Source organism: Phaethon aethereus, assembly GCF_964289735.1.
Source record: "Phaethon aethereus genome assembly, chromosome: 3".
Classification (NCBI taxonomy): Eukaryota; Metazoa; Chordata; class Aves; order Phaethontiformes; family Phaethontidae; genus Phaethon; species Phaethon aethereus.
This window is the reverse complement of record NC_138576.1, coordinates 67,332,051-67,356,952: the sequence shown is the minus strand read 5'-3', so window position 1 is coordinate 67,356,952 and position 24,902 is coordinate 67,332,051. Positions and strand designations below refer to the sequence as shown.

Below are 24,902 nucleotides of genomic sequence, written 5' to 3'. Positions count from 1 at the left end.
GTGCTGGTCCCACTGCAATTGGGCTCGGTGTTACGCCGTTTGTGATAGTCACACCAGGACAGTGTTAGAAGTCCCCCAAAGTCCCTCCCATAATTCTCCTTAAGAAGGATGCAGGTTTTCCCAAAACTATCCAAAACAAATGGGGAACAACTGTACAAAACCCCAAGAACGTGCTCCAGACCCAAAACCACGCACAGGGGCGAGGACAGAAGGAGGGGAGCACCAGTGATGAAGGCTACCACAACCTGCTAACATCGTTGTTCTGACCAGCAGCAGATCACCAGTGTAAAGGCTACCACAACCTGCTAACATCGTTGTTCTGACCAGCAGCAGATCACCAGTGTAACTATATGAGATAGACAGTCCAGATGTGAAAACCATTAACGTGAGCTGGCTGGCTTCTAAGGACATTACCACTTAAATTAGCAGTAAGTGATCTGTGCCAACATAAGCCCTCCGTGCAGCTTGAGCATTACTAGAAGAGTGCCTAGTGCTAAAAGGAGCTAATTCTGCAGTGAAGACAGCCAGGAAATAAAACTGTGAAGTTGGCATTTTTAGGCACCAAGAAACATGGATATTCAGTTTGAGTTTTATGTGCACATTAATTTCTTAACTTAGCAGAAAGCATAATTCTCAGTCCAGCATAAGAAACACTTTTTTGGCTTCTGACTTTTTTGTTTTCTTTCCCAGGGTGGCAGAGTATCAGGGCCATTTTCAAGATCATGATTTCAACAGATACACTCTTTAAAAGGATTCTAATTTGGGAAAACCAAACAACTTCAAAAGAAACAAAAAATAATCCCACCTCATAAACAGAAACAAATCCCACACCCCTCGAGTGGACAAACACTCCATAAATACACTATGGAGAAAATAAAAAAACAAAACAAATCCAAAACTCCCCTAAATCTCAATTGGCTTGAGAAACCAAGCAAAAGATTAATGACCCACTTTAAAAATTTTATTTAAGGAAGGGGGAAATGGGAACCAAGGAACAACAACTGCAGGGTCTACAGGGCCAAGCCCTCTGATACAAATTCACTGCCTAATGCATAGTCTATTATGTACAGCACAGAGGCATGTAGAAAGTACATACGTTACGTTTGCTTTCCTAAAAGGTCTCCAAGTTTTTAGATCCTGGACTTAACGCAGTTTTGAAAGACAAAGGTGCAGCAGTTAATTGTTTCAAAAAGCAATGCCATGTTTCGTACTCAGTACCTCTCCGCTCTTACAGGTCTGACAGTCCAGATCCCACTTCATGGTCCCCCTTCCACACCAGTCACACCAGTCTGCAGTAGGCAGCAAAGCCTCAGCCCCAGCAGACACACACAAACACATCCCCATTCAGCTCAGCCTGTTCCTTCCCTAACACGCCTGTAAAGAAACACCCTTAAACAAAGCATTTTAAGATCTCCAGCTTGTTTTGGTATGAGCAGGTGACCCGGCTGGGCACATGACAGCCCCGGTGGAAGCAGCACTATTGCCGTACGGTCCATCAGTGAGGCCAACGCACGTCAAACACACATGGCAGGAAGACGCTATGCCAAAACAAAAATAATTCATTTCAAGATTGCATTTTCTGGCATACATTTACATTCACTTGTCACAATACCTTAGTTTACCCCGTCCCGGGAAATCTGAAAGAAAGCCTGCTGAGGCGACCGGCAGCACAGGGCCAGCTCCTGCACCCGTGGGAATCAATGCGAAAGGCTGAAGGAATTCAGCAGTAACAGGACGGTTTCTTTCCAAGGATTTCCCATTTCCACCAAGCTGGAGGGACAACGACCCTGCACAATTACCCACTTTCCAACCGGACATATTCCTCTGTCCTGTATGTCTCCCAACGCCCTTCCTATAAACTGTATTACAATTATACAAAAAAAATAAAACCAAATCATTTTTAGCTGAATTTTACCCCACACTCGGGATATATTCAACAGCCATTAAATTGGCTTGCCTCCAATCTTCACAGAAATCTTGTCAGGAGGATTCTGATTTTTAACAACATATATATATACACATATTAATATGTACACAGACAAAGAAGCTGCTCTTTCAGTTAGAAAAGAAATTAAATTTCATCACAGAATGAATCCTATAAAAAGATATGTAATAAAGTTGAAATACCCATAAAATAGCTATTACTAAAGCAAAGCTTTCGTCAATAAGCCTCCAAAACTTTAAATGAAGAAAATGGCTTCACGAAGTGGTAGTCTAGATTTCCACAGTGAGGACACTGCTGGACGTTGCTGTATTCAGAGAAATACTGCATGCCAATCCGTACATCTATTACTGGCTTCCCACAGTGCTTACAGTTCAGTCGAGCCTGTAAAAAACAAAGAAACAAACAAAAAAACCCTTTTGAAATAACCAAATTCAGCTCCGCTTCTCACCTCTGGAAAAGAGAGCATCGCAGGCAGCCCCCTCCCCGGCAGCAGAGGGCTGAAGTCGGGAGACCGGCCGTCCTGGGGTCTGCCGGGAAGGATGCTCCTCGCCCAGGCTGGTACCTCGCAGGCATACAGAGTGTCTTTCACACACCACCAAATTCTGGAGCGTAAGCTACCTCCCACTCTGACTGACAGGAGGCACATCGTGTGCATGTGTGTAATCTGTAATTTTTTGAAAACTCTAATTCTCATTACAAAGTTTATACACACACACACGATGTTTTGTGTTGATTAATCTCTGAACCAATTCCTCAATCCTCAGCGCAAGAAGTGCTGTCTCAATAAATCATTAATGAAGCCCCAAAGTGAAGAGAGAAGTTTTACATTTGCACCATGCAATTCAACCGTTCAGGCTGATGTTTGAACGTGATCTGTCTATGAAATATATCAGCATTTTAATCTTTTGGCTTAACAAATGTATAGCTCAATCTATCAGCATAGCATGGCATGATATTGTATCACTTTAGGTATCTAGTTAAACATGTATAATACGTATCAGGTTATACAAACTAAACATCGGTTCAAGCACACAAGCTATTCCACAAAATCCAACTCAGAAAGGACCAACACTACCAAGGTGGATATGAGAAATAATTAAAAGTCAAGGGTGAGGACAGACAGAGCTATCGATGTTCAGCAGTAACAAAAACCCTAAATCATCAGAAGAAATCTAGCTGAGAAATCCAGCCCACTTGATGTAAAGAAAGCAACAGGCAGTGTAAAAGCTCAGCAGGCTGTCTGAAATACTCAAGAGAAGCAGAAGAGATTTGAAATTGTAAAGGAATTTAAAGAGTAAAGGTGGCAAATGAGCAGCAAGGGCCTAAGCCCAATATGCTACTGAAAGCTTCAGCTCTTCACTAAAAAGACCAAAAAACTATTTTCTATGGCAATCTTGATTTAAGGAGTTTTCCTGGCATGAGAGGAGGAAGAAATTATTAAAGTACTATTACTGTTGAGACAAAACTCAAGATGAAACAAACCATCAGCTCCACAGCCATCTGCTCTGCTTGAAAAGCAGAAATTCTAAGAAATACAATCACTAGTAGGGCATGGATTTGTAGGATTTTCTTACCCCTCGTTAAGGTTGTGTTGTTCTCCCCCTTGCTACTGTCCAGCACATCAGCTAGCTGCTACTAACCTGGCTGCAGTTCATCACCGAACATGCACATCTGTGATGTATAATTAAATATTTTGAAATAAGGTATGAAATTATTCAAAATAGAAATTATCAAGGCAATTTGGAGTTAAATTATATACAATATTTAAATTTCATTCCTCTGTATGCACAGAATCATCTGTAACAATCATGGTGAAACAATAATGCGTATTATCTGGCAATCACAGTCACTGCAGCTAATGATTTCACAGTTCTGTCACTTACCATGTACTGTCACACTGTCCATTAATCATATAATTAAGGCTCTTGTATAATGAGACCTTAATTCTTGTCTTGTACATTCAACAGAAGCAATTCAGATTTAAATTCGCTGGCTTTTACAGAGCTAGCAAATCAGCATCAGTGTTTTATCTTTAAAAGTTCCTATTTTAAAAAAAAAAGTTACAATCTGAAGAGGTACTAAATTTGGAGGGAATATCTCTGTCTTTATTTATAATTGTTACCAATGTTATTTTATCCAGCAGCAGCAACACCACTTGTCTTTTAAGCAACACGTTTTGGTAAATAAGTTAAATTTAAAAATTAAATGGCATTTTGCATATTGACAAAACTGTATTTTTAGATTGCTCTTAAGCACGCATGATACCAAGAAGCAATCGTACTTCGAACGAATGCATCTTTGTGAGGCTCCTGTTCTCACCCAGTACCACCACCCACGTGTCCAAAGGCAGCAGCCCCCTCCTGAGCATCCCGAGCAGACCACTGAGCCGTTCCCAGACAATCGGCGCCCGGTGCTTTTTCCGTGCGCTACCCGCACAACAGAAGTGCTCTGCCCATCGCATGGGCAGCTCCCGCGGATGCCGACCACCCTGCTGCCTCAGACACACGTCTACCCTGGAGCAAGCCCGGGCCTTGGATCCTTCTCACCCAAGGTATAGAGGTGAGCATTTAATGAAAACTAAGCTGCTGTGGTGGAGTATTTAATGAAAACTGTGGTGGAGTACCATCAGCAGAGTCAGTCACAGCAAAGATTAAGGAGAGCTGGGTAATCTCCAAGCACAAAGACTCTTTAGACCTTTCCGTTCCCTTGGCTTTTGTGCTACAATTATCTTAGGATAAAACACAATTCAAGCAACTGAAAGAAACTCGAATACATGAAACATCTGCTAAAAATGTGCAATTGTTACTAAAATACTACTGGAATTACAGCTGATGCCAAACATACTTGCTGGCGATCATCCTAAGCATCAGATTTAATTGTGAATGCATTTAAAGGGGCTTTATTTAAAAACATAAGTATTAACCACTGGCCATTGCACTGGCTTTTGTCTATCTATAGGCCTTTGTGCCTCATAAGTTAAGACAAAGGGACAGGGACTCGGTCAGCTTTCTTGTATTGCACTCATAGGGACAGGCTGGAAAAGAGGATGGAAGAAGGGAAGGGAGAAGGAAAACGCAAACCTTGGCTTTACTTATCATCAGTTGGAAATTCACCTTATGAGTCTTATTTACTTATGGTACTAACCTGACAACAGGGGGATGCTGCCAGAATATCGTAGGTATACATAGTTCCCAGCTGATGCCAGCTTCCATCCCATCGGGACTTGCACTTAATGCAGATAATTTTGTGAACCCCTTCTAAGCAGTCTACGCAAACAGCATAGAGGTGCATAAGCCTTCCTGTGGACAGGAAACACACTTCTTAAGGAAACTAGAACAGGAGGTTAAACCAGACATTTCCTGCAATGTGTTATCTGCCCTTTAGTGATACAAATCACACCTTCTTAAAATCTCTCTCTTTTTTTTTTTTAAGGGTGAACTGTAAAGTAAAAAATTATTCCCTATGGGAAATACATAGGGCTTGACTGAAGCTATTTTGCATGGATGCAACACTCAGGAATTAGTCATCACCCTGCCCACCCTCCCTTCCTCCGTTTGCTGGTAGACCTTCGCAAAATATTTTATAAAAGGAGTTGCTGAGTCTCCATGAACAGACACCAGGTTAAGCTATATGATCATCTGCAGTGTTTCGAAAACAAGGATTGTGCCCTAGCTTCATCCCCACTTGACAGAAGAAGTGGAGAAATGTTGAAGCCAATTAGCAAGCTGGGTACAGAGTCATTTAACAACTTGCCAAAATCTTCCAGCAAAAAGGGAACTAAGGCCCTAATATTCCTCATGGAAAAAAGCAACAGCCAGAAGAGCAATTTTCTTTCATGTACTTTTTTCTGATCGTTCCTTAACAGTAAGTACATTTTAAAACATTATAGAGTATACATACACAGACTTTAACAGGCCATTCAGAGCTACGGATCTAGCGAGCTCTACCATGACCTTTGGCTCTGGATGCACAATGACTTTCAAAGTCCGAGTTATACTAACTTCCATAAAAATCAAGAGGTTCAGTCTTGAAAAAGAAATCTTTTCTCTACATAAACATGACGAAACTCACCAATGCAAAATCCAAGATGCAGACTTCATGGAAAATAAAAAGTCCTACACAAATTACAAAGATCTGGCATCTAGATTATGCCCGATTTGTAGTGACTGCATCAATCTGCAGTTTAATAGTTGGCTACCAGATGTGGGCTGACACAGAGTAACTAATTCTGTAATATACCATATTTTGCACTGCTATATAAGACAAAGCTAAGAAGTAGTGCAGTTACAGATCAGCTACAAAATAGGACTGCAAATAATATGTGTTTATTTTGGATTGCAATTTGTGCTCTTTAGTATCAAACTACTGAACACAACACAACCTGTAATTTAATGAACACACACATCTTGTACCTCTGCTAGATAAAAGAGAATAAAATATTAACAATTTATGATTAGTCCATACCCCACACTGTCAAAATTAATGGTTTGGTTTTTAACTTGTTTTGGTTTTTAAGCCAACTATTTTAGAAAATTGAGAAGAAAAGCCAGATTCTTCTTAAAATATATATGTACAAAATAAACCTGCTAGTATGAGCTGGGAAAAATTGAGTTATTCCACATTGGCGTATTCGGCTCTAGAAAATGTGATGCGATGAGACTAAAGTGCAAATATAACAAACTCTGCTCCTAAAGTGAACACTCGAGATTGGAGACGTTCAAATAATTCCACGCACAGAAGTTTTGTGTTGTGCAGGAAGATAAAATAATTTTCCTCATTTGAAGTTCCATACTGTTCCCGCACATTAAAATACTGCATTCCTCCACCGCTTAATTTTCAGGATCCTTGTTACATAGGGAATGAGGGACCTGGTATCTTAAACATGCCTGAAATAAAAGAAGTGATTTTCTGTACTGAAGAGAAAATAACACCCTGGAACAGCACCTTGCAAGCTTAATTTCATTTCAATGTGTACTTCTGATAATAAACCACTTTACCCAGGACAAGGAGGTAAAAATTTTAACAATTGGTTATTCATGGCATCTTGTCTGAGCAAGTTTTTCAGACGTATCATCCAATGGGTAAGGAGCAACTAATTAAAAATAATAATTATGTGGAGTTTCATTCTTAGTGGCAAACGTTAACAAGTGACAAGTTTCACTATTACTAAACCAGCTATTAGTACTAATAAAATCACAAGCACATTGTGAATACCTCCCCACAAAAGCAAATAAGCATTGTTATCTCACATATTCTATTTATCTTGGAGATTTTTTTTAGCTTTTATGTTCACCTATCACTTTTTCTCCTTAAAGTACATTAGGCAAGACAAACAATAATGTTAGCATGAACACCGCTTAGTGACTTAGTGCACAGTGATTTAAGGAAGGAAATAAAAAATAAAGTACAAAGTTTGTCGAGTAAAGGAATGTTACATAACACATATTATGACCATGCATGGGATATAACAAATTTTATTGAAAGGAGAGAACCTTAAATGTTAAAATACCTCTCGTTAACGCCTTTCCAACGCCCTTTTCGATGTGTAATTCTATGTTTTTGAACGTCAAACTACAACTACTTTCTCTGACTTATTTTAGCCATGCTGGCTGCCAGCAGGCTGCTGGACAGGCGTGTTTTGCCACGTACCACCCTGATCACTTATTTTGGGGCACAGCTTTCAGGAAGAGCTGCAGCTCATCCTAGCCCACACCCGTTTGTTTCTCTAGCAGGAGAAAAGCAACGTATGCCTTGGTCTGAACTCAGTTCGGAGCTGGGACATGGTCAGGATGCAGTCCAAACAGGTGGGAGTCTGGAAATAAGTCTAAATCCCCCACTACACCATTACTGCTTCAAACCACCATGTTGAAAGTTTACTTTTACTACGTCCAAACTCTCCAGGCCAGTGTTAACATAGGACAAACTATGGCCTTTTCCATATAAACAAAAATAGTTTGCTATAAAACAAAACTGTTATTCTCTAGTCTGAAAACAGGTGAGAGGCATCTCATCTCACCCGTGGTACAAATATAACTTTCACCCATACTGCAGCACAGCACACTTAAAATTTAAAGGGTTCTTTAAAAGGCTGATGTGTATCTTGGAGTAAAGCTCACAACAGATAAATCAGCACGCACACGCTGCAGAACAGAGCGGCTGGAAAACCTTCCCGTGGTCTACCTAGAAACCAGATGAGAAATGTCTTAGTTGTACACCCAAACACAAGGCACAGATCTTTCTACACGGCATTTGCTTTTTTGTAATTCCTTCTAAGTAAGTGTTTCAATCTGATCCGTGTGATTAATTTGGACGCGACTTCAAGCTTTACAGAACTGCTTAGAAAATGCAGAATCGGGATGAAAATCTATAATGGGGGGGGACAGGGCACAGAAGGCAGTTCCATCATTTAATGAAACCTGGCATGACTGACAGACAACCTGTACCTTGAAGGTGACAGGGAACATCATATTCAATCTCATCGTGTCTCGATGGGCTAAGGAACAGGGTCCCGTCCACCAGCGGAAACTGTTCAAACACTGGCAGCGCCCTGTGGCATAGCGCACAGTTTACAACGTTCCTGTGGCTGGCACTAAGAGCAGCAAGGATAAACTTCCGCAGGTCCTCCCCTTGGCCCACCTGGGCATCGTCTTCCATCCGCACATGGAAAGTATTCAACTTATGCCTGGGGATGTGAGTAAGCAGCTCGGAGAGATCGAGCCTTCTCAGAAACTGCACAGGGGTGTCGAAGTGTCCTGATCTATGTGCTTGCAAACCAGCTGCCCCGTAATCAAAGTGCGCGTTCCTGAACATGCCCCCACCGGCCATGTTCTTCTTATGGGGCTCCAGGTGAATGGCGTTCTTCAAAAACTCTCCTAAGTATCGCGAGGAACGAGGGCCGCTGAAATGCGTCGGGGCAAGAATAGAGTAGCCCGTGGGCGGGGACTGGCCGGGAGAGACACAAGGCGAACGAACTGCGTAGCTGCCGCCCATGACACCTTTCTCCTGGGAGTTCTGCCTGTCCATCGAGTGCCTTCGCTGGAGGTCATGACTCAAGGCTTTCTGCGGCTTGTTGGCCGACCTGCCCTTTTTGGCCTCCTCTGCTGACTCTGCCATGGACCTTCCTGTGCTCTTCTCCAGCACTGATTTTTTCTTCTTATCATCCTGCATTCGCTTCACCTGGTACCAGTCAGTGTCCTTCTTTAAATGACCCTGCCCACAGCGACAGGAGCAAAAGCGAAAAGCCAGGTCATATCCCTTCTTTGTCCACATGTTCTGGCGACACTGCTTTTCATTCCAGCTCCTGGCTCTGCCAATGCAATTGAACTGGACAAGAATGCTGCTTTCCCACTCATAGAAGCACTGAAGGTGCATCCAGGTGCTGTACGGGCAATGCTCGTTGTTGCATATAACCTTCTGGTAGTCATCCTTCTCCAGGTCCACTGGCCTGCCAAAGCTACAGATCAGTGGAGTAGCACAAGGGGCTTCTGTGGAAAATAAAACAGACACATTAATAACTTAATGGCCCACTAACTGAAATACTTCTTTAAACTCTGTGACAAATACGCACATGAGCTCTTATTCATGATCCGTGGTATCAAAGGGCCCCACAAGCACTAGCTCTGGGTCAGGGCAAAAAGCAGTCTTTGCCAAAAAACCTTAAGTATGTGAAAGGAGATATGGAAATGAAGGAATAAGGAAACAAAATGACATTACAGCTTGTTTAATATTCAAAGCCAAAGCACCTCAGAAGCATTAGACCTCCTCAAGGGTCTGCAGATACTGTTGCAAAGGCTTTAAGAAGTGAGGAGAAAGCATGTGGATGTTTCTGGAGGGTTTCTTTGAAGCCTGAGAGGCAACATGGAGAGAACACACAGACATGCTTGTCTGAAAAACTAGTAGGCAATATAGCCCGGCTTTGCGATCACAGGGAGAGGCGGGATTGCTCTTTTCTTCGGGACTGAGCAAGAGACAACAGCTAGGGAGAGAAGGAGGAAGCAGAGGACTGTGAAAAGCAAGATCAACAGCTTATGTTCCTAATGCAGAAAGGAGGGCCATCATTACATTGCTCAGGCAGATACAGACTATACCACCATCACTGACCCACTGGATAGTTAAATTTCACAAACCAAGTAGTTCTGCAACACAGACAGGTTAAAAAAACAAATGCCATGTGGTCTTTTATCAGCAAAGTAGCACCCTTTGCTATATCCTTGAGCAAAGAACAGTTTATTTCAATTCTCTTCCTGCAACAATGTCAGCGTCTACACAAAAATAATCCACAAAAAATGTTCATTTATGGACCAACGACATTTCCTCCTCCCTCACCAAAGTACCACAGACTACAAACTACTCCCATTTCTGGCTGCTCAGTTGCAGCTGGGAGGCACAGAAAGGACAGGAAATTTTCAGCTTGAGTTTCTACTGTATCTTAAGAGTTTCTAATTATGAAGTTTTTAGATGCTTAGTCAAGTATTACAAATATTTCTCCTCTGTATTTCTGACTTCCTACTTCCTCCACTTCACCAAAAAATACTGCTCCAACAAGGGCTGGCAGGCTGCCTTTTAACCTCTGTATTGCTGCATTCAAATACTAGCAGGCTTCTTCAGGGTCTTCCACGCTCAAGTGCAGTCTCACCCCATGTGAAACAGAGCAAAAGGCTCCCTGCAGTTCCCCAGTCTCAGCCAGAGCTCCAGGACTTGCAAGAGAGGTACACTGAGCCTCGTGGAGAACAGCTGCTGTGATCCAGGGTTCCTTTCCTTAGGACTTCAAATCTGATAAACAGGGGAAAAAACACCACTCGGGTGCACTGTCTTTAGTTCCATTCTTGTCACTGCTAGCACAAACAATGCAATAAAATTTGCCATGGCATGATAGGTTTTACGCAGCTACGTTCACTTTTATTCAGGCTTTCAGTAATAGACACACTATCCGTCACCATCCGTCCCACAGCAGCAACACACAAACCAGACACTTTACAACATTTGCCATACTAGTGGTTTTTCCCCCTCCCAACAAGTTGTTTTTTAAAGGTTATAAACAATCAAACAAAATCTTCAGGGTTACCTTCACTAAATTCAAGATTATGGTAGCTCTTAAGACTTATCTACCCAGAAAAGAAGGGGACAAAGAGTACAAGAGAATTTTCCCAAGCCTTTCCCTGGAAGATGCCACATCCTTCACCACATTTGCCTGCCTTCGTTTCTAATGTCAGAAGCGGCACAGTTGCAAGGAGATACCTTTCTGCAATACCATTCCTTCAGGGACTAGATTACAAACTGCAACCAAGGCACATTCCCAAAAAAGATCTCTTAAAGCTAAAAAAAAAAAAAAAAAAGACGACTATTTCATTTCAAAATACGGACTTGTTCAGCCATTGAAGACAAATTACCAAATTGAAGAGAACAGAGATAAGAGAGGCATTCCCTCAGGACTCTTTGCAAGTTCCTTCTATACATGTGACACTTACATTTCTTACTATTTGTCTCGGGTCTCTGAAAAGCCCACTAAGAACATGCAGGTTTTGCAATGTCTTTGAGAAGCATGAACTTTATTCTTCTCCGCTTTTTTTACTGTGTATTATTGAGTGTAATGTCGCTGGCCAAGAGCAAAAGTGAATAACTTATCTGCTCTGAAATACAATCTGTCTGTTTACCAGTTCAGAGAGTTCTCCCACGCATTCTCCCAGACTTCGATTCAAGTCACACTATGCCACACCAAGCATCCCTGCAAAGTTCTTCTTCACTGTCAGTTATTAATTCATTGTATTTAGGGTCTGAAAGTATAATTTGCACTTATAGCATCCTTAGACAATTTATCTCAGAGAAGCAGTTAAACTGAAACCATTAAAGGCAAACCATCAGAAGTCAGATGCGCAGCAAGATACCAGAGGTACCAATATGAACAGTTCTCACTTACGTGTTTCCTGTACTCATCTATTTTGGTCCATACTCCTTTCCACCACTGCCAGGAGGCAGGAAGAAAGAACATGCCAAATATCCATTTACGTTCCCCCTGTGTTTTGGAGTGTAAATATTCCAACAGTCGCAGGTATAATAATAGCTGACAGCCGAGCGAGTTACTATACAGACAAGTCTAGAGATCTCCGCTTTAGAATAAAGACTTTACACTTGTTCATCCATACTGACGTAGTTAACCGCGTGTTCCCTTGATTAGCCTTTGAACATGTTTTTGGTTTTAGATGCAAAAACATAGGATCTCTAGCCCCCTAAGAAGTTTACAGCCTCTTCATTATGCGGACAAAAAATTGAAATTAATAAGGTGACTGAAATACAGAAAAAACCACCACAGCCCACATATTCCACAAAAGGTGTCTACAATTATTTGATTATGATCACGTACTGGGTGTCTAGAGGCTATTGTAAAGGTGACTTTCAACAGATTTTTTCCCCTTTTCCCTTGTTGGTCAGTAGAAGGACTGTGGAATGGGATCTTCTCCAGCTTCTCCTTAAGAACTTACAGATCCCGGATTACCTGAGGAACTTCCCACACAGCAAAACTATGAGCAAGAAAAATCTTCAAGTTCTGGACAGTGATGTCTTTTTCAGCATTTAAGTTAACTAGATCACTACAAAGTCTTCAGACATTCCCCCATCTAGATCTTCTATCTACTCAGTGTGAACTGGCTGGTCACAAAATCACCACAGCAAAAGCAGGTCTACAGCAGCTGGAAAAAAGCAACGGAGTGAACAAGAGCCTTCCCTCACGCCCAAGGCTCCGCTGAACTGTTTAACGGTGGCACTGAGATCACTTTGGAAAACATCACTGCTAAGAGGAGAAGCTGGTCCCCACTCACCTCCTCTGGGAACGCAGCTGACATTTCACTACTGTCAATGCGGTAGCACAGACAACACTAGAAAACCCACAGGTCTCTCTGCCATGTTGTCATGCTCCACAGCAAGGTTAAAGCCGTGCTAGCCAAAGCACCTGCTTTCACTGATACAGGTTTGGTACTACGGACCCTGCTGGTCTGGAGGCGGCCTTCATGGAACTGCTGCAGCATTTCCACAATAGAAACTGAAGAGCTCAGCACGGCTAAAGAAGGTTGTCTCAGCAGAAAGTTCTACTACTTCTGTAGTATCCCCGTATTTACGAAAGCAGAAAATTCCACTACCTGGAAAGTGTATAGCCAACATTTGGTTCTGCCTAATATTTCAAATTCCAGCAGGTCTATCAGTACAGAACAGACTGTGCAGGACTGAACATCCCTTGCAGGCTTCTCTCCATTCATGCCTCTTGCCAAACATCATCATGCCACATGTTCCTACATAAAGAATAAATGAGAAACAGAAAGCAAAGCAATTTTTTGTGCAACTTTCCCAGTTCATGGCAACAGATACGCCTCAGGAGCGAAAGAGACAGCATTCAGATCACTTCGTATAGGAGCCACATTAGCAAATGTGAAGAGCTCATCCCATCATTTCACACCCTTGAAAGTGCTCTGGGTTATTTAATCATCATTTTATAAACGAGACAGAGCACTTATTACAGAATTACAAAACTCTAAAAATTCATGTTATCAAGCCCTTCTATTTCCCATTAATTAGAAATGCATTTTGAGATTATTCTTCAAAAAGTCAGACCTAGAATCATCATCTACATGTTTTATGACAACAGTACAACAATTACTGTCAAGAGAGGCAATAAAGGGGAGTAAATAGAAACTCACATGGCCAAACTGCCCACCCACACTTCCAAGTCTGGTTTCCAAAGTTACGAAATTGAACTTCAGCAAAAGTGAAAGGTTACCAGGTATCAGAGCAGCATCCATTCTCCCAGCAGACCCTTCTGAAAGAATGCCTGAATGACCATAAAAGTACCTCTATTTTAGGTCTCAGTTTCAAAATGGTTTTCACAGCCTAAGAGAACAAAACAAGATAGCGTGCAGTTTTGTGTAGCAGAGTGGCTTCAACATTTAGACACAAGTGCACGGCTGTAACAGACAGGCTGCCAAGCTGCAACTACAATTGCACGCTCCTTCTTTCAAGAAGTTGCATTTCCCCATAAAAAATAAATGTTTTCTCATATTCCACTGTAGTGATTTTAATCAGTAATTCTGAAAATAGTTGCAAGGAGCAGTGCATAAATGTCCTCTAAAACAGAAATAACACACAATATTCCAGACAAACATACATTTTGAGCAAAGATAGCTCATTGTTTAAACAAGGTTATGTTTTACGTTTGACAGAACTACCATAAAATTAACTTTTCTTTCAGAAAAGAGAACATGATGGAAGACTGCAAGGAAGCTGGTTTGGGTGTTTGTTTCTTTTTCTCAGTTTTTCTGTTCAGGTTTACAGACATCAATAAAAGCCAGGAATAGAAACTGATAGTTGAGATAAACCTCCTTCAATAAAAAAAAAGATGTTAACCAGTTTCTACATTTTAACAAAAATTAAAGAGGATATATGAAGACCACCCTTCCTGTTTTATGACCCAAATGAAAGCAGCAGAACAACGGCTGCCTGAGGAACTTCCCTCTGGTGAAGTAAATGGAGGAGAATGTTGTTTACTTCTGTTTACACACCCATCATAAAACCAAAGATGCACCCAGCAAGCCAAATGCAATGACTCCACGGCTCCAGTTTCGTGACTGCTCTCATTTGTTCCAAGTTCTCAATGAGGACGCCTAAAGCAAAATTTGCTCTTCCCCCGCCACGTTCCCACATTATCCATTGTGTTAAGCACCAGAGTTTTTCAGTCAGTGGACAGAAACAGATAATTATTTCCTGTACTCGTCAGCGTAGGTTGCAGCTCACCACACAGACGTGCGATCACTGGTAAAGCTCAAGGGAGGTGTTGAACATGTGAGGCTGGGGGCAGAGGAGAGAGAAGCGCGGCAGCTGGTGGAAGAGGCAGCCCTACTGCCACCTTAAAACAACTGTCAGGCGACAGTAGGTTGTCACGGATCTGGAAAAAGAAATTATCGGAAAAAAAAAAGGTAAGGTCTTGGCACTGGATCAGCTGCAAGACACTTACTATGGCTTGCTTTTGGTTGACTGTTACTCTAGCACCTCATCACCTGTGCCAAGGACACTTTACTTGCCAGCACATTACTTGGGCCAGAAGGGTACCCGTGGGACACGTACTTTGCAAATCAAGCACTTTAACCTCTACCACTGCTTTCCCATGAACAGTGCTCCCTTCACAACGCTACACAGCTAGGAATTGTTCACTCCGCTAGCCTGAACCAGAGCTGAGTCATTTCTGTGGAAGGCTACTCCCTACCAACCATCTGCATGAATCTTCTAAATTTCCTCTGCCATCAGCATAGCTTTATTTTAATTGAAATCATACAATATTATCGTGCTAATAGGGTAATGCAGCTGTAGAAAATTAACCACCACCACAACAACAAAACAGACTGAACACAAAACTTGTATTAATTGTCCGATGTGTTTGCTTTGGTGGACCTTGAAATACGATCTAATATTCCAAAGATTACCAACAGACGTAACAAAATGTATTGCCATACACGTAACTGGTTAAACAGTACAAATAATACAGCAATGCAGAAGTGATCAGCCACCTTCCTAAGAGCCTGAATGCAGCAGGAAGAATGCAATGGGAAAAAACATTTCACAAGTGGATCCAAAAGGTAGGCTTGGATCTTCAGTGCAGCAACAACAACAAACAGCAGCCAACAAACAGTAAGAGATGTCTTTCAAAACAGCTCAGCTCATGGCTTATATTGATAACACTCACTGATGATGACTGATGTCTCTCCAAAACTTCTTAAGCAATCTTTGCAGACTGATCAAAATTAAAGTTTCCCGTCATCCTCCAGGAGGGAGAGGAGAAAACAAGACAGCAGCACCTGGTAAGCCACCTAAAACACAGGCTTTCTTCTGTGTCACAAGACTCCTTCTTATGTTCTTGGAAAGAGAAGCCAACACCAGCAATCCATCTTCAGCGAGCAATGGACAGAGCTCAGGCTGGCCTGACACCCAGCGCAGACCCACCTGAATCACCCTCAGCGAGCCACCGACTCCAGACAACCCCTCATCGCAATGGGAGTCCGGCTGATAGCTTTCTGCATGCAAGCACCTACAAATTGACACTTACGTGCCAATCTGGAGCTCAACCCTACCCCCAAGGACCAAGTAGCTGCAGTCAGTATTTATGCTCAGAAGGGACTTAAAGAGAACAAAGCTGTAAGCAGCCCAGCTCTCCATGGCACGCTTACCCCATGTCACCAGTTCCATTAGGCGAGTAGTCAGATGAAGTGATCAGCTTGGCCTAGAAAAGATTTCAGGTAATTTGGAGCTGCTAAACCCTAGTTCACCTGGGAATTCAGATGACGGGACTCCTGGAGTAGGTGCTAGAACCATCTCCACACACTTCCCCTTATGCTGACTTCACGCTCGGCCTCCGAGGGAGTTTCTTCACAAAAAAAAACACCAAAACAATGAGAAAGGCCTAGCAACTACACAGCAGTGGGAAGATGCCATGGAAATCATGAAGGCTTAACTCGTACCTGCCACATTAACACCTTCTAACTTAAAGTACAGTCAGAGCTAGTGCCTGTTTATGAAATCGGCAATTAGCACGTGATACAGTCAGTTATCTGTGGCTCTTACACAACCACCCACTCCCAGCTCCGCCACCACCTCGCCAAAGTCAGTCAGAAAGTCAAGAGCAAAGCTGTACAAACTAAGGAGGAGAGGCACTTACATGTGCACAGTAGTTTTGCAGTTTGCTTACACAGCCATCTGTGCTCCAAGCTGGACCGACTGCCTATGCCACTGAAATCCATCACGAGAATCTACACCGTCTTGTAGAAGTCACCATAATCTATACAGTTATCATCTAGCCAACTTAGCCAATTTCCTCCCATTTAATACCTGTCGTCCAAACACAGAGAACAATTCAATCACCAGCTTTGGCTTTTGCTTAGGATGTACAAACCCCCTCTGTACAGGATAAATCTTGCCCTGGCTTGTGCTGTTAATTCCCGCAATCAAACTGAAAATATCACCAGTTCACCGTACCAAAGAAAACAGGCCTGAGCCTCTACCTGTATCAGCACCAGGCCAACTAATGCCCATGCACTCCTGACACTCTCATGTGAATTCTGAGTTGGCTTGACGAGGTCAGGCGACGATCGGTCCTCCGTGACACAAGCAATCGTGCCTGGGCCACAAAGACTCCTTGCACTCCTCAGCGTAGGGTGGATTTTTCTGGTGTCCTCTGTCATGTGAATGCAGAGATTAGCGACTATCTCAAGACGGGTGGGCATTAATGTGTTCTGAGCAGCGGCTGTTGCTTTGTCTGCACATGAATCATCCTCACAGAAGAACACTTCCACCTTTAAATTCTCTCACTGTAGCCTTCCAATAGCTTTTAATACCTTGAAGTGTTAAAGAAAACTAACTCTGGTGCTTCAAGAAACAGACATCCTAATAACTAAAGCAGACTCTAATGCACCTGCCCTAGCAAGTTTTCAGTGGCAAATTCCAACTCATGCTGGGAATAGAGAGACAACTGTGGCAAGCAGTAGGTGCCCTAATACCAAGCACAGATGTAAAGACCACAGGCTGGGCTTGCCCAGATTCAGAGGCAGCTAGCCACCAAGACCCAGTCCAAAAGCACAAGAGGGGAAGACAAAAAGGAGAAAAGGTTGAATCAAGTGGTGCCAGCACCTCTTTTCGTTTCAAGTCTAGGGATGTTTGTGTCATTGGTTCTATCCTTCCCAAGTTTCAATACAACAGACAGTATTTTTATTTCTCATGCTAAAGGCTAAAGAAGCTGGTAGAAACTCAGTGGGAAACGGGAGATGCAGTCGCCCTAGCCGCAGCAGCCAGCATCTCTGCAAGACAGCAGCTCCACGCTCAGGAGCTGTCGTCTCCAGTAGACATCTCCCTTGCGATGCTGGGCTGGGTCCCAGCCCTGCCCGTGTGCCATCTTTGGCATCTGTGCAGTACACAGGGACCTCGACTGGGCACTGCTCCCAAAATGGGTATCGCTAGGACAGAAGTGGAGATGGGGAGCACCAGGCACACGCAATAGCCAGGCTCGAACTGAAGCTGCCTCCTCTCCCAGCAGGCATTCCAGACAGGAACAGCAGCAATTATCCCTCTCGAGCCCTGGAAGGAGGACTGATAGACTCCACCACTGCGGAAGAGACGGAGAGAAAGAGATAAAGTGAATGCTCTCAAGTTAAATGTCACTAAAGTCTACTGGGAAATGCCAGTGCTCCACTCAAAATCCCACAAGCTTCCAAAACAGAATTACCAACTCCAATGACTAGATTACTGCTTCAAGAGGCCTCTCTGAAATTATTTGAATTTCTATCAAAACTGTTTAAAGAAAGCCCATTCCCTACTAATGTTGTTGTAGTTTAGACACCTTGAAAAATAACTGGAGCATTTTACCCAGAGCTGGATGCAAAGTTTACCAATTTTTTTTCCCCTCACATACACTGCAGGAAGAAAAGCTGAGAAGGGTGGACGCCTGCCAGTCATCACAGCACTTCAATATCAAAGGATGTCTCAATATGCAAGGCTGTAAGTGAGGCTGAAGAAAACTTACAAAGGTCTCCAAGGACTGGAAATCGTTTTGTCACTACTTGTTAGATCACTGGGAGGACGATACGGGATGAGTACAGACAAAGCAAAGCAATCAGTTAAAAAACTGTATTTCCTCATATGAAACCTAGCAAACATCAAGCCTAACCCTTACTCATGCAAGTGCTACAGTTGAGCAAATGACTCATCACATGAACACAGAACGCTGTCAGGGACTACTGATAACCATTTTGATAGCAAATAACTGTTAAAAAAAATTAAATGGGTGTGTACTTGCTGGCATGAAAGGATAGTATTTATTTTATTCAGTAATACCACAGACTTGATTCCATTTGCAAAGATTTGCAGAACATGAATTGCATTTGCTACAAAAGCATGTAATTTCATAGTTTTAAAAATCCTAAAACGAACATGAAAGTCCTTTTGAATCCTATTTACATTGATAGAGACAGTGAAATTTGCATTCGGTTGATTTCTGCAGTTAGAAGAACTCAATAGAATTACGAAGCAAAATGGTTTTCCTTTAGAAAATTAATAGGTATTAAATTTTGTAGTCACTGCAACAGAACAGAAACTTAATTTTCCAGGTGGTCTCACTGATATCAATGGGACTCCCTCAAGCTAAGTAATAAGAAGGTGCCAGTACTGAACATCACTACAGTGCCAAACTGGTATTGGATGTTACATGCAGAAGGGAACATTTGACAGCAAATATTAATCCATGCTTAAATACTGCGGCAACTGATATTTTTAAATTAAAATTAAATGTTGCACTGACAAATTTTCTGGCCCTCTTTAACTATCCCACCTCCAGAATATACTCTTTTCTTTTTTCAAATCTTAGTTGTTGGCCAGTCGCAGCTTTCAATACGTTAGTCACTGTTGTGCTGACTGATTTTCTTTATACACTTGTCTTGCATTAGCATTTTTATCTGAAAGTAAATCAGTCTTCCAAATTTGAGACCCAGGTGAGGAGTGTGCAAAAGTACACCTGGCCATTTTACACCCAGGTTACTACAGACAAGTTGAGAGTCTGGCCAGGGCAGCGGGCACCGCTCGCACAACCCCTCGGCTGCCGCAGCACGAGCTCCAGCCCTGGGAAACCATGCTCCAGTGAGACCTGCCGCAACCACCTCCACCAGCTCCCCCACAGCCTTTTTTTCACCTGAAGGACTCTCGCGCCCGGGGATCCTCTACAAATCTGACCTCTGGCAACTCTACCTGACAGCCCACCACCTCGCCAGCTCTGCCACTTCAGCAGTTCAAGGGCTCACCTATGCCAGAGGGGAAAAAGTATGGTCTTAAAACAGGTGTCCGACACACTGCAAGACGGTGTTTTAGAGACAGCTATGCCATACTTTTTCACTTTAATTTAGCTGGCTATAATGAAGCCCATGTTAAAGGGGAAAAGCACAGACACAGAGCACCAGCTTCTCTTTTTCTCTCATCTTCTCACAGCATCAACCCTGGAGAGACTAGAGTGACAAGAACAAGGGGACAAAGCAGCAAGACGCTGCTAAGATAGCAACCATCAAGAGGAGCAAGAGGACTTGGTCTACTGGACAACAGAATGGAAACAACGCAAAGAAAATGGATGGAAGAAAGAATTTTAGGGTCAGAAACAACTGTATGTGGAGACTGGAGCGAGAAGTGTATAGGATAAAGGGATAAAATGGCTGGAGCTGTGTAGAAGCTCAGTGCAGAAGCGCCCAGGTTCACCAAGGCAGAAACGGAGAAGGAATTTGCCACTCAGAGCCCTCAGATCTGAAGTAAACCCTGAGAATCATCCTCTTCCGCTGCTCAGGGCAAAGTATCCACAAAACATCTTGCCTCCCCACACTCACTCCTGCCTGCAGATGAACGTAACCAACTATTGCCATCGGGAACACCGGCAACCCACAGGGCTGAAGTCAGTGGGGTACGTGCACAGTCCCATGGAGCTGCTGGAATAATTTTACATGACGACAGCTCAGATTTTCCAGTTTGGTTAAGAAAAATAATGCATAAAATTAGCTAGAAAACCATCGATTTATTAGGCGTATCATTCAACCACTCTGAAGACAAGGAATTTAAGAAATGAGGCTTTCTGTGACATCAAATTTCAGTTTCTCTGTGCACTGCAATACTGTTAAATTAGTCAGTTCCCACCACCCGTGGCTTGTGCCTCCTTCAATGCAGAAAATGGATGCACTTTGGTCAAGAAAGATTAATCTAGCACATACAGAATTCCTGCTTGGTCTGATGGAAGAGATAGGAAAGGAAGACACAGCTACAGAACGTGAATCCTCCTTGTGGGCATCATCCCAATACCTGATGAGAAGTTACAGTGCAAGATGGAGAAAAGCCATCACATCTGGTCAGTGGTGAGGCTTTCCACCTTCCTGACTCCCACAGCCAGACATGATGGTTGAGAACCCTTTGATTGCAGTTTAACTTCTAAACACGCACACGTTAAAACACCACCAAAAAAAACCCCCATAAACAGATGCCTTCTTGGGGCAGACCAAAATCAGTCCACATTTCTCAGTCATGATGCCAAGAACTGACTGACACTTCGCAGGAAAATTGTGTGGAGACTGAAGCTAAATCTGCCAAAATATAAATGGGAACAATATCTTTCCACTGTAAAGGGGTGCTATAATGGCAGTTCTGTATTACATGGTCAGAGCTGCACAGAGAAGCCCAGAGGAAATTAAAAATTCTTTCATTATGGCACGTGGATAGGGGGCAGAAACAATACAAGGGCCACATAATGAACTGTGAAGACTTAAAAAAGAAAATCTGAACCACTATCCCTTCCCTGAATGGACAGTCTATCTTGCACTGTAACTTCTCATCAGGTATACGGAAGGAGGCCCACAAGGAGGACTCGCTTTCTGTAGCTGTGCCTTCCTTTCCTATCTCTTCCCTCAGACCAAGCAGGAATTCTGTATGTGCTAGATTAATCCTTGACCAAGGGAATGAAGTCCTGGTGGGATTGCATAATTAGACTGTCATACTGACATCATGATGCAAAGCCAAGGTTTGCACAGACAATCTTAATTTTGCAATTACTAAATCTGCTGCTTTCATCTCTGCATACTTCTGTTTCATCATGTTAATGAAAGAAAACAGGTTATGTTATTATGATCATCTACCGCTTTTCCACGGTAAAGTCAGAGCAGGAGAGCGATAAAACCAGACACATGCAAATTACTCTAGAACAACAGACGGTGACCATGCTGGAGAGAAGAGCGAGCCAAGGGACGAGGGACCCAGAGGACCGCTGAGCCTGGGCAGCACGAGTCACAGCATGCGGCTGCACAGTCCAAAAGCAGCACAGCGAAGACCTTCCCTGCACCCAGCACACTTAATCTGCAACCCAGATAATCTCACATGAATAATCGAGAGTTGACTGTGCACAGCAGAACTCTATTAACCTCACAACTCACTGCAGCAGGCCGCGTCCTCCATAAACTGCTTAGTGATCAATTAAGCGTAAGCGCACGGCCTCTTACAAACGTCTTGAGTCTCGTAATGGGATACTTGCCTCCAAGGCCCTGGCTATACTACATAGCTTCATTTCAGATTCATCGGTTTTGAAGACTTGGGGGAATCCATTACCATCATCTAATCTTCCCCTCGCACACAACATTCGGATTCCCAGCTCTGTAGCACGACAGGAGCAGTTTCTCCTTTCATCTCCTGAACCAAAACTTGAAAGCTTTGGACTTGCCAGTGAGAATGCAATCTACTGAACTTCCAGCTCAGGATTGTCTGATGGGCAGTAGTAATGTAAAATAAAGCCAGCAACCACATCTACTCTCCAGCCCTTACGATTAGCTGAAATTAAAGATATGACTAGACACAATGATCCCATCTAGGTGAAGATCAGGTGTACTGACCAGGCATTTGTGAGGGGGACAAAAAAAAAGGCCGCGGGAGTGGTGGGAATTTGACAAAAGAGTCGAGGACATTTCTGACCAATGAAGTCGCATGAAAGCAGGGAGAGAATAAAGAGGCAGCCCAGGTTAGCTCTCAGAAAGGCTGTCTCAACTTCTGAGGAAGCTGGCCAGCGCAGAGGAAGGATACATCAGGTAGCTGGAACACAGAGTCTTACAGCTGAAAGAGACTGACAACCTGCCCAGCTAGCAGGTGGTACTGCTACCAGCGTTCACTGGCATCACCTTCAGTGGCATCTGCACAAGGAACAACACTTCATTAGCCCTGCGCAGAACAGCCACAACAGAAACGCTCCTCTACTTTCACTTGTGCTTGAGCAAAAAAATTTGGAAACAGTTTCTCCCCACCTCAAAAATTAAAGCCAACAGTGTCGCATAGGAGACGCCACCTGCAAAGTGGATGTCGCACATATTACATCACCAGACTGAAATAATGACAAAAATGCTCTAGAAATTCTCTAACTCCTGCTAATCTTTTTTTTTCCCCCCCTTGTTCATTCACACAGAACAGTCAAAAAAAAACACCCCCACCACACAAAAAGGAAATTCTAAGCATTCTCCATGATTCTCTGGAGTAAGTAATACTCTTATAAAAGCACTCTGGCAAAGACCTTGTGAGCTAAAGTGACTCGTAATTCACTGCTGATATTTCTAAGGAAAAGTTTCCATTAAATAATACACAGGAATCTGACATCTTGAAAACTGAAGTAAGATTCTTGGAACTACCTTTGGCTAACAGCAGCCAGGCAAAACTAACTGCCACAAAGTGTAAAACCAGTTCTAACTACCCTCCCACTTTTTCCAAAGCATGGACAGTAATGAGCTGGAGTCCAACTTGGGAGGGGAAAAAAGTCAAGAGTAGGGACTCTGCACCTCAGTCTGCAAATCTAACAGCAGACTTAAGATGTGGGGGGTTTTGTCTTAGCAAAAAGTGTAATAAAATTCTAGACTACCTTTAGTTTTAGCCTGAAATATCATTTTGCAGCAAGACTATCTCCAAAGGTGGACAGCAATGCAAATTTCTGCAAGAAGACACCTTAACAAAATTGCTCTGAACCAAAAACCAACCCACCAACCAAAGGCAGCATAAAATGGTTGATGAAAAGCGAGTGTATATACCCTGACAAACCCAACTACTGTAAAACGACAAGAAAACGGACCGAAAAGTGGGACTCCATTTTTAATTGTGCGGAAATAAGTCGGGGTTTTTCAACTAAGCGCTGAAAACGCCCGCCGCCGGGGATGCGCGCTCCCCCCGGCCTGCCCGCGGCCACGGCAGCCGGGCCGCCTTCCGCCCCGCCGCCGCGGAAGGCCCCCGCCCTCCGGCGGGTCACCGGGCGGGGACGCCCCGGACAGCAGCCCCCGGCCCCGCCGCGCATTTCGGAGAGATCCCGGCGGCAGGAGCGGCCGCGCACAGCCCCGGGCGGCGCCCCGCGAGGCTCGCCCCTGCCCCCGCCGGCAGCCACCGCCCGCCCGCCCGCACATCCCCTCTGGCCGGGCGCTTCCCCCGCCCCGCCGGGCCCCCCGCGCCGCCCACACGCCCCCCAGCCGCCGCCTGCGCCACCGCGGCCCGCGGGAGGCCGCGGGGCCCGGCCCGCCGCTCACCGCTCTTGACGTCTCCGGGCGCCGCGCCGCCCGCGGCCGCCGCGCCGCCCGCTCCGCCGCCCGCCCCGCCGCCGCCGCCTCCGCCCGCCGCTGCCGCTCCGGCTCCGCCGCCGGCCGCGGTGCTGCCGCCCGCCGCCGCCGCGGCTCCGCCGCCCGCCGCCGCCCCGTTCTCCTGCTCGTCGCCGCTGCTGTTGGCGCGCTTGTTCTTCTTGCCCTTGCCGCCCTTCTGGTTCGGCATCGCGGGCCCGGCCGCTGCCGCGGCGGGCCGGACGGGCGGGCGGCGGCGGCTGCGGAAGACACCGCCGCCGTTACCTCCGGCTCATGGCGGGGCCGCGGCCGCCGCGCTGCGCTGCGCCGCGCCGCGCCCGCGGTGGGCGGCGGGGCCCGGGGGGGCCGGGACGGGGAGGGCGAAAGGCGTGTCCCGCTCGGCCGGCCGCCGCCGCCCCGTTTCTTCCCGGAGCAGGCGCGGGCGCTGGCGGCAGCGGGAAACGGAGCGCGCTGAGGGGGGGCTGAGCCGGGCGCGGGGAGCGGGAGGGGCTTATCGGGAGAGGGAGAGCCCCGCGCCCGCCGGCACGGGGCGGGGGGCCGCCGCCGGTGGCACGGGGGCGGGAGGGCGGTGGCAGAGCGCGCCCCGCCGGCCGGGAGCCGGAGCGGGAAGCGGAGCTGCCCCCCCCAGCCCCTGCAGGCGTGGCGGGGCGGGCGGCCGCGCCGAGAAGCTGTCGCCGCGAGCCGTCCCGCGCCCCGGGGGTAGGGCGGCGGCTGCTCGGGGCCCGGCGGGAGTCGGGGGTCTCGGTGCGCGCTTCTCGCCGGAACCCCGGCCCCGGGCCGCGCGGTCAGGGCCGGGCTCCTGGCTCGGCATCCCCGGC

General features: G+C 45.0%; 1 protein-coding gene across 1 annotated transcript; it reads right to left on the bottom strand.

Annotated features, from left to right (window-relative positions):
- Positions 1–1,782: 1,782 nt before the first annotated feature.
- Positions 1,783–24,274, bottom strand: HECA (hdc homolog, cell cycle regulator; the record flags this gene model as incomplete). The annotated part of the gene is made up of 4 exons (XM_081997885.1): positions 1,783–2,326; positions 5,090–5,244; positions 8,389–9,429; positions 24,037–24,274. 4 exons carry the CDS (start codon positions 24,272–24,274, stop codon positions 2,162–2,164), a joined length of 1,599 nt encoding a protein of 532 aa, XP_081854011.1. The 3' UTR covers positions 1,783–2,161.
- Positions 24,275–24,902: the final 628 nt, after the last annotated feature.